The sequence below is a fragment of the Notothenia rossii genome, assembly GCF_949606895.1.
Source record: "Notothenia rossii genome assembly, chromosome: 9".
Classification (NCBI taxonomy): Eukaryota; Metazoa; Chordata; class Actinopteri; order Perciformes; family Nototheniidae; genus Notothenia; species Notothenia rossii.
In genome coordinates, this window is record NC_136907.1 from 61,906,654 (window position 1) to 61,917,242 (window position 10,589).

The 10,589-nt window shown below is 39.0% G+C and overlaps 2 protein-coding genes across 3 annotated transcripts; both read left to right on the top strand.

The window, feature by feature from the left end:
* On the top strand, positions 1-1,481 carry LOC307019926 (uncharacterized protein; the record flags this gene model as incomplete). Its single annotated transcript, XM_079651025.1, has 2 exons — positions 1-271; positions 801-1,481. The coding sequence occupies 2 exons, from the start codon at positions 1-3 to the stop codon at positions 1,067-1,069; spliced, it is 540 nt and encodes a 179-aa protein (XP_079507151.1). The 3' UTR covers positions 1,070-1,481.
* A 519-nt stretch (positions 1,482-2,000) lies between these two features.
* LOC307018178 (uncharacterized protein) lies at positions 2,001-4,272 on the top strand. 2 transcript variants are annotated; one of them, XM_079648309.1, is made up of 3 exons: positions 2,001-2,144; positions 2,284-2,543; positions 3,393-4,272. In XM_079648309.1, the coding sequence occupies exons 2-3, from the start codon at positions 2,339-2,341 to the stop codon at positions 3,620-3,622; spliced, it is 435 nt and encodes a 144-aa protein (XP_079504435.1). In that variant the 5' UTR covers positions 2,001-2,144; positions 2,284-2,338; the 3' UTR covers positions 3,623-4,272. The 2 variants fall into 2 exon arrangements, with proteins under 2 accessions (XP_079504435.1, XP_079504436.1); XM_079648310.1 differs by having other exon boundaries at positions 2,001-2,543.
* The last annotated feature ends 6,317 nt before the right edge of the window (positions 4,273-10,589 follow it).

A 10,589-nucleotide genomic window follows, 5' to 3' on the forward strand; every position in this document is an offset into this window, starting at 1 on the left:
ATGAACCAACAACCAGTTGTGTCCCTGAACGCCACAGGAGGAGCCCTGCTCCTGAACCTCTCACAGTGGGTGTTTGAGCACCGGAAGATCCTGCAGGTGACCAGCAGGAAAGAGGAGGAGGCCTATTTCTTGGACTACATACCGCCGGCGAGAGATGCTATAACTCTGCAGCGCAATGTAGTCTATATCGTAGCTGCGGTGGTGTTGGTCATAGTGGCCACTTACGCCATAGTAGGACATCTCATTAATGACCTGATGCATGACCTTGCAGGTAACAGCCTGGCTGGTGTCGTCCTCTTCCTTTCAAATCACTCTTTTCACCCTGGTGTCACTTTTTCCCCCCCGAGATGTTGGGCCATGACTACATCAGTGTGTTATCTTTCCCTGACAATGTGAAAAAATGACTTTCCGTAACATTTACCCTGATATTTTGTGTTCTGAAATCCACCTTCCCAGCTGTTTCCATGTTATACCATTAATGTGATAGACTTAAGTGAATAACTGCTCCTAAAATAATAACTTTAAGTGGTACTTTGCAGTAAGTGGAGAGGGTCAAAAGCGTCTTTTAATTGACTGCCTCTGCCTGATAAATGCCTACTTCTTTAAAAAAATGTGTAGTCTTTTTTTACTTGAGAGAGCTCCCATTAGAAGAAAATCTCTATTTTCTTCTTAAGGATCACTGATAAGTAAAACCGCACTTTATATGTCAAATTGGTGCAGTGCCCCTTTGAAAGTTACACTAGGAGTCAAAGACAAATCCTCTTGTTTTACTCTCTAATTTCTTCTCTGTTTTTCTACAGACTGGTTCCTTGGTCCCAAAATAGTGGAGGATAATTCAGAGGAAGGGAGAGCGGAAACAGCAGAAGAGCACCGACTGAGCGCTTGCAGTAAGCTGATGGGGAAAGACAGGATGGAGATGGAAAAAGAGGGCCTTCTGCCAGGTTTCTATCCGGAAGATGTGGACTACCACCGTCCATCTGTCCAGCCTCCATACCCCGGAGAAAAAAGAATATCTGCTCAGAGTGTGACCTTCACCTGCCCCATGACCTCCTATGCCACCTCCCTCTGAGTTCAGATGACTTTTTTTGTTTTAGCATATTGATCTGATTTCAATGCATTGATCAGAGTTGTCTCTTGCTGTAGTGATGCTTAATGCTAAGGTAATTTAGTTTTATAAAAAACACATGTGGCTTAATAGAACGTAAAGTTTGTACTTATCTTAATACGAAACAAATGCTTACTTTGATAACTTACATGTTCCATAATGTCTCATACATTTTCTACAAACTTTAAATATGTTTATGTGAGCTAAACAAATACACTATATTTCATTAACTAAAGCGTAAATCCAAAGACTATATATTTAAATAGTATTTATACAGTATATATGAAAAGCTGAATGAAAATATAAAGAAAGTTTTATAAAATTGTATGAGAATTACAATCTGTTTATTTCCTCACCGTGACTGGTCAAAGTCATAACCTGAATTTTTCCATAACGTCAGACATGTTGCTGTAATGTGTCGCGGAAGAAAAAAGTGTATCAGTTTTGTCTGTTTTGGTGTTGGACTAAGCTTCTCTTTAGTAAACAGCTGAATCATACGAGAGAGTCTTGTCTGTGTCCTTTAATCCATCTTACCTTCCTGTAATACCTGGGTACGTCAGGGGCAGTGACCTTATCCATAATGACAAGGGTCACTGTACATTAGTTATATTAAATACTGTCAGATAAAGCTGTAAGAGGAAGAAAATAGAAAGGTACGTACATAGATACATAGATACTGTACATAGATAGATAGATAGATAGATAGAGAGATACATAAATGAATACATACATACATACAAAAATGCGTACATACATAGATGCTGTTCTATTCATCAGGTAAATATCCCTCACCTCATTAACAGACTGTGCTGGTGGAGGCGTTCCTCTGACCTTCACTGCCTCAAGCTGCTGCAGCTAATCTATTCCCATCTGCGTATCTCCACAGGCAGACAGAACATTTGCACAGGGAAACAAAATTAAAAACTTGTCAGGATGAGAGATGTAGTGGTACTTTTTATGATTTTAAATCCGCTTGGTGTTCACAAGAATGTAAAGACACCCGGTGTTTTGGAAGGTCGTTGCCTGCTGCTTCCTTGCTGTAAGTGGAAGTTAATCTGAAAGCTACACGTTTGAAAGGGTTAATGCATTTTCATTGTGTTAAATATTGTGGAGCAATGAGGTACTTCCTCCTGATCACTTTGTGAGTTGAAAAGATGTGTCGGCTCCTTTCCTTACAGTAATGACTCTGAGACATTAAGAGGATTCCCAGGCTGACTTTGAAGACTCTCAGCGATGGAGTGGACGGAGGACAGCTCAAACTTTCCTCACAGAGAAGACGATGGGACGGTGTTGTTTGAGAGCTACATTCCCCCCTCTCGGGACGCTGTCAACCTGCCTCCATATGTCCTCTACCTGATCATGGCCGTCTTCGTGGTGCTGGGTGTTCTTTATGCCATCATCGGCCACCTCATCATAGACCTCATCCATGACTTTGCAGGTTTGTTTCTGTGCTGTAGGTCCTTTTTAAGTAAGAGGTAAGGGGATGGGGTTACAGTAGTGGCACAGTTTTCACCCTCAGCCTAATTTCTCTATCATAATTTCTGTTAAATATTTCACGAGCAGCAAATGAACAGTTAAACTAACAGCTATAGATTTGTTTGAATGTATACAAATGTTTTCTATAATTAGGTGATACATGATATATAGTCATTATACATGTGTGCAAAACATACTATGGTCCCATCACAGGGTTGGGTAGCCAATTTAAAATGCTATAGTTTGCGGTGGTGGCGAAGTCGATAGGGAGTTGGCTTGGCAACTGGAAGGTCACCAGTTCAAGTCCGGGCAAGACCAAGTGCTACCGAGGTGTCCCTGAGCAAGGCACCGTTCCCTACACTGCTCCCCGGGCGCTGTTCAAAATGGCAGCAAACTGCTCCTAAGACTATGATGGGTCTAATGCAGAGAAACAATTTCCCCATGAGGGATTAATAAAAGTTCATCTTATCTTAAAGTAAGAATATAAAGAATTTGAGCATTTAATTCAGGTTTTGAAAAAACAATAACTTTTAATAGAACATGTGTTAATCCTAACAGATGTGTTGTATGTTTAGTCCAAAGACTAGTATGTTGCATTTGATGAGCTACTATAAAACTGAAATGTTTGCCTGACGAAACATGTTTGTGACTTTCAAATGTTTTATTATTAGCAGATGAGTGCAGGTCCTGAACGCAAAAATGTTGAGGCCCATTCTTCAGATTATCCACCCATGTCTCCCCTACTATGTGGATATCATCACTAACAGCATTTCTCTTTCATCCACTCTCTTTCCTCCCTCCTGTTCTGCAGACTGTGTGTTTGGGGAGCAGCCTGAGGAAGTGGTGGTGAACTATTGTGAGGCCAAGGATAAATTCATTGTAGACTGGTACCCAGAAACCTGCCCCGAGCTGGAGGCGATGGCCCAGGCTGAGGAGATGATGATGGACAAAGACCACACAATAGCCCCCGTCCCCTGGTTAATCTCAGAACCTCTGGGGGTCAAGTCGTTACCCCGGGTATTCTTTGAGAGAAGGTGTTAAAGGTCACCTATTATGCAAAATCCACTTTTTCATGTCTTTTCTACATAAACATGTATCCCCTCTGTGTAAAGAGAGTGGGGAGTGGCTCCTTATTTTCATCTAAAGTAACAGACAGAGAATCAGCTCTTTTGAAACAGGGCTTATGGGATGCTACAATGCATGATCTGTTTGGTATTTGGAGCCAAACACTTCAGAGACATGTTTTGTATACATCTGAGACCTATAATATATTGATGAAAAACAGTATAAATAGGGGACCTTTAAGAAACACAAGATCCTTCTGTATCTGGAGTGATTATTTTAAGAGGACTGATGTGTTGTTGAATTGAAGTATTACTGTGTATAGTTGGAGATGTTGAGTGCTAAATGCGTGAGTTCAAAGCAGGTTTATGAGGACATCTAGTGTTTGATGAAGTCATTGCAGCTAATTTGGCTGACTACAAGATAATTGTAACTTGCTGGCTTAAAAATAAACGAATAAAGCTAATTAATACCTTAGTCATCTCTGGAAATCTCAACACGCTGTTACTTATTCTGTAAATGACAATCTGTGATCTGTAAATAATGAGCAAGAAATGTTTGTCTCCCCTGTAGTGCATTGATATTAATCCAACAGGAAATGTATCAAGAGTAGATGTTAAATACAATAGCACAGTAGCCTTATTTTAATAAAAACAGGTGGAAAACATTTTTAAATGTATCATTCATATGAATATTAATTCAAGCTCTATGCACAGATCCAAGGACTGGATTCACAACTTAAAGACAGCAATTTGAACCAAAGATTCTACGCTGATCTTAACCAATTGTTAAACCCTAACTTTAAGGAGTACCTTTGCCCAAATAAAAACACATATTCCCTCACTCACTCACACATTTATTACACATATCTTAATGTACCTACAAATATCTGATGATCATGCAGCAGCCTTCAGCAGTGGTTTGCGCTTACAGAGGCTTTGGTTTGTTTGACCTTTGAAGCACTAAAACACATGTGGTTGAATTTAACACCCCCACTCCAGAAGAGGGCGCCATAGTTAACAAAAACAAGTCACAATAAGCTCCACGTCACCACACATGATAGTATCAAGGAGCTGAGAAGCCTTTTAGGACTGATGTGAGTGTATGTTGTTAGAAATAAGAATGCACAAGGCTTCTCGTAAAGAAGTACTTGAACTAAACTCAGCCTGATATATTTGGTCCTTTACTAGCTTGAAGTTATAATTCTTCATCCTTCAGGCTCATGGTGCCACAGGCTCAGATAAGAACTCACTCTAATCATTCAAATCTGTTTCATTTTGAGAAGAAACTACACACAGGCTTTGTTTCCTCTAACAAGATTAACAAAGCTCTTCCCCTCTACACACCCTTTTACTACTGACTGCTAAACCAAACAACGATATAATCTTATTAACTTTGTCCCCCTTAATCCCCTTCTCTTTCAAAACAGGACCCTCGAGTCAATGTTTCAATCAAAAGCCTCTACAACTTCATATAAATAACCGTTGAGTCGGACTCCTAAAACTCAACTCTGTCTAAATCAGTGTAGAATAATGAAATAAAATGCTAATAATCAAGCAAAATCTGAACAATGTGTGCTGTAAAGCCTTTATTACTCTCTGCCCTGAATACCACATTGTTTCAACTAATTGTTGCCAAGTATGCATAAAGCAAAAGTTAGTGCAGAAACCATTTTCCAAGTATTTCGCAATAATTCAGTTAAAATTAGAAAACTAGAGGAGAGATCATGTCATGGGATTAAAACAGACTGCAACCTTACATGGCTTTTCTGTTAGCATCTTAAAAATATATATATTTCTCCGATTCAGAATTGTGCAGTTTATTTGTACTTTAAACATGCATAACTAATAATTGAGTGTCCTATAGTGTGATATAACTATTCATCAAAAGTCAAAATCAAAAAATCAAAATCAAAAATCAAAAGTCAATTGAAATATGTATTGCATCACCCCTGCAAGCACAAGTCATTTGCTTGATAATGAATTGATGCATTGTAGCAATAATTGTAGTCAATATCAAAGAGAGATGTAATTTCGATATTTTAGTCCGAGCTTGATTGGTCCAGCTACCTCAGTATATGTGATTTATAAATAAAAAGATTACAGGAAAACGGTTTGATCTTCTGTCTCAGAGTAAACTGGAGTATTAATCAACATTTTGCCTATATGGTAATGGTAACATTATTCTTGGAAAATCAACCATTTTCAATCAAATCAGGAAATTAATGAACATTATTTTTACTCAGAATGCCGTTTTACTATAAGCAGCTCATTGTTCCCCTCAGCTCGTGCTGGTGTTCAGGTTGAACAGCAGGGGCTCTGCTCTGTGGGACGGGGCTCTGTGACATCCAGCATTTATTCTCAGGGCGCGCATCCGCACACACCCCCTCCTAACCTGAGCGCGGTGCTTCGAGCGCGTACACTATGATATGTTCCTGACTGTGTGGTTGTATTTTCTGTCAAAATGAACAATGGACTGGTGATTTAAAGCAGCGGTTTACCGGCATGAATGCCCGTTGACTGAAGGAAACAGCCTATATGGATTGGATCTCATCGCCACCGGAGCAAATCTGGGGAGAGTCTGAGAGGTGAGGCGCTGTTAGGATGCTTGTGTGCGGGGGAACACCGCAGAGGAACACTATAGCCCTCACTGGGTATCTTTAAAAAAACGGGCTTATAAACTGTTGTTGGGTGAATTAAAAACGTAATATCGGTTTCTATGTGCTTATTTTCTATATGTGGTTTTCAGCGTTCTGTCGTGCATCCTCCGGTGTGATAAGGGCCGTGTCTGTATCACATACAGTAGCATCCTCTATGGGTCGGTTGTTAAAGGTATTGAAGCTACTGGCAAAAAGATTGCTGACGTTCATTTGCTATATTGCACCGGATGTCTCTATTGTCAGCCCAATGCATTCATAATATATTTTCTGATTACATATATAGGGTAGATGACATGATTCAGGAGGCTAATTTTGGCCTACTTTGCACAAATGAACTTACATTGCAATAAAGTAGCAAACATTTAAAGGGCCCAACACTGCATTTGGGATACATGGCCAGGGAGACACTCAATGAAGCAAGCCAAGAAGTAAAAACTAAGATTAAATTCCTTCAAATACTCGAGAGAGCACGACTGAATAAGGACTGACTGCATGACTTTCAATAATAAAAATCGTTTTGACTCATCACAACCCACGTTAAGCATCAATATGGAGTATAAGAGTACTTATCATTAATTCAGAGTTATTGCAGTTCAAATTCTCCATGCAGTGTGTGGTATTGTATGTAGGTTACTGCATCACCAAATCCCTCCCACACAGAGGGGCTCTCACTGTTACTAAAAATGGACATTGATATTTGCACAACAGTAGTGAACACGTAGTGATATTGATACCCTGCCCACCACAATGATGCAGCATGTATAGACTATTCATCCACCTGGCAAAGGTTTAATCCTCTGGCATGCAGCAACTGTCTTTACATTTTCTGATGGAGCAGCTGTCGGAGGAATGTACACACAGAGATTGGAAAGGGGACAGCTAATGAACAGAATGCAGCCCTGTATGAGGGGTAATGGTTGGCAAAAATAGTGGGCTTATGCTGCTACTGTTGTGCTGTGGTCAGTGCACACAGATTATGAGACAAACGACACCTGGGCAAAGACATGCAAGAGCCCCCACAACCTCTAAGAGCAATACAGATTTTATAGCTGTTTAGCCTTTTCTGTGTGTATCTTTTTAGTAATGTCATGTTTATTGTAGTCATTTTGTGCCTATCTGTCATTGTTTTGTGTTTACTTATTTATTTCCTTCATTTCCAGTCTCTTCCTGGTTGGCATGTCTCTTTGTAGAACATTTTGTAGATGTACGCCCGTTCATTAATCTTGTTTTATTTAATTGGAAATCACTCTGTTAAAACCAGATTAAGAGAACACTGAATGCACTGATTGCATCTGTCATGTGCACATCTAGGTTTGAGTTTTGGTTGGTAGATAGCAGGTAGGTACGTCTACTAAAGCTCTGAGTGGCTTGGTTCAACTTTGAGCCCCAGTTGCTCCCCTTGCTGGGACTCCCTGATGACCCCCAATTCCCCAAAGACATGTAAATAAGATTATGCTGTTAGAGAAAAGATTTGAGCGGCTTTTTCAATTTCCAGAAGAGCTCTTTCTCTCAGAATTACAAAGCTTATTTTGTAAGATATTCACACGTCTATAAATGTTGTGGTGGATATGCGGATATGGGTTTCTGATTTCATAGGTATTTTCTTCTCTCTCTCTTATGTATTATGTAAGTGTTGACAATATGTTTTTGTTTCTCTCGACAGTGCTGTGGAAGAGCAGACTTCATCCAAAAACCCAGGTCGCATGACAGGTACACAGCGGTCAAGGATCATGTTAAATTATATTTGCTAATATGGTTTGCTAATTCACAGATATTTGGTGATTTAAAAACATGTTTTTCCTCTGCTTAGATTTGTGTCGTAATGAAACAGACAACTCTCCTCCTCTTCAGCTTCACACGCTCAGGGAGTTTGAACAGGTGAGACCTTTTATTTTAAATTGTCAATGAGCTTAATAAAAGTGACACTTCTTTGTCCTCCGCCATAATGAACACTATTCTCGTCAGTAATAACATACAGTGCCATCTAGTGGCTTCACATCTTCCTGCAAGAAGTAATGAGGTGATTGTGGTCTGCTGTTATGCAATAATCCTGCTATGGAAGAAGATTACTGAATATTGAAGAAATCTAATACGTATATCCTTACTCATAACCATACTCTCTCGGGAACATATTTTATTAAATGACTATACAGAAAGGGAGAACTCCTGCAGCTGATAGTATCAGATGGAAAACACCCTGATCCCTCCTGGTTGTGAAAGAGTGCCTCTGGCTACATGGCCTACTTTAGGATTTCTCCTCAGACTCAGCCGCACTATTTTTGGGAATTGTACCAGTCGCATTGTTCAAAAAGACTACATTCAACATCCCTCTTGATGTTTGGCAGCAGGGTGTTGGAATGAGTTTGGAGAACAGTCCAGATCACAATTTAAACCTAAATATGACAATCATAATTTATGCTGATAAAGTGTACTTCAACAAGGCAAAAGTTGGATGTTTTGGTCTGATGCGGCACAACAATGTAAATGTCTTTAAATAATCATGACTATGAATACAAAGAAAAAGACTGACTGATTGGTAAACCAAAGCCTCATAAAGGTAGGATGTAAATTCAAACACACACTTTTTGCTTGTCTTGAGACAAAAGAGATCAGGGTTACAGTTTATGTAGCTGTTATGTGTTTGAATGAAAATATATTTTTCTCTGGCTCATCTTTCTTTTAAAAACATGTGCACATGAAAAAAATAACATAATTTAAGCTTTGCATAAAGACTTGGATTCCTGCTTCGCTAAGCTTATTGCCATCAGGATCTAGCTTTACGTTAAGTCCAAAACATCTTGTATCAAAGTACCAACACCGATTTATACCTCCATCCTTTTACCTGTTCTCGCCTTAAATGTACAACAGAGATAATTGTCTAGGAACTAAAGTACTTTAATTCATATTGCCTTGTGTTGAGAACAGCTAGTAACCCACTTCGTATGAGTTTACACTGTCTATTTGTAATATTGTGTATTGTAACCAATACTACGTTATCTTATCCTCTGAAATACCCCGACTGTGTTAAATCAATTCCAAGTCCAACACGCTTTTTCTTAAATACACACCCCCAATCTGTCAATGTTCAGACGCATACCAGATCAGAATATAACGCTTAACAAGCACTATAATAGTCCCTTAAAACTCACCACCAGTGTTCATCCTTTAATGTTATTCTGGAGGTGCCTGAGCTCTGTTAAAACAGGAGGTGTCACCAACTAGTCACGAGAGGACTCAAAGTCAGTTGCATGGCTGCCAATTCATAAATGTGTCACTGAAATAAACACATACTAACCGCACATATTTACACACATTCACTCCTATGTATTTGTCTTTGATGGAGCGATGTAAAGTGAGTGTGTGTGAGTTGTGTCATGTGTGGAGTTTAAAAACACACACTATGTACATGATGTCATCCCTAATGTTGTGAGGAGACTTCGCTGGCGCCTGACCTATCTTTGCCCAGAATTATTTAGCAACAGCACGTAATGTGACACTTTAATAGACACACTCACTAAATGCAACAAGCAACAACAGTGACATAACTGCACGCAACAGTGGACAGTAACTGAGTAGGCTAACTCTACTCAAGTACCGTCCTTAAAATCAAAACAAAACAATTTGGAGGTAATTAAACTCCGCTGGATTATTTCCATTTTATGCTACTTTATACTTTAATCCAATTACACTTCAGAAGTAATACAGATAGTGTACTTATTTTTGTATCAAACTACGTAGCTAGATTAGGTTGTTTAGATGATTAAGATAAATGACACATAATTGTATCAAACATTTTAATACTTGTATTAAACCTTCAGTGTAAAATGTATGAAAAGCCACCCCATAGTATGGGTCTTTTATACTAGCAGCTGCAACATAACAAATATTATATCAAATATTATAATTCAATACAGTAATGTTCTAAAATGAGCCATTGTTCAAAAATATAACGTTGTACACCTTCTACTTTAAGTAGAAGCAGTTTAATGGTAATACTTTTGAGTTGTAAACAATATTTAGTATGCAGGGTATTTCCTTGTAACAGTGTATTTGGTCACTGTGGTAGTACTTTAACCAGGTAAAGAACCTGAATACTTTGTCCACCACTAAATGCATGTGTTAGTAACATGTGTCAGTGTTATTTTATTAAGGATGCTCTTTGCATTGTTTCTGTTGTCACTTTTATATAGGATAAACCAGACTCAGTGGAGTGTGTCTTCCTTTTTGATAACTCATCTCTCTGTGGGACGTCAGTCGGGGATTCACCACTCAGTGAGATTCAGGACA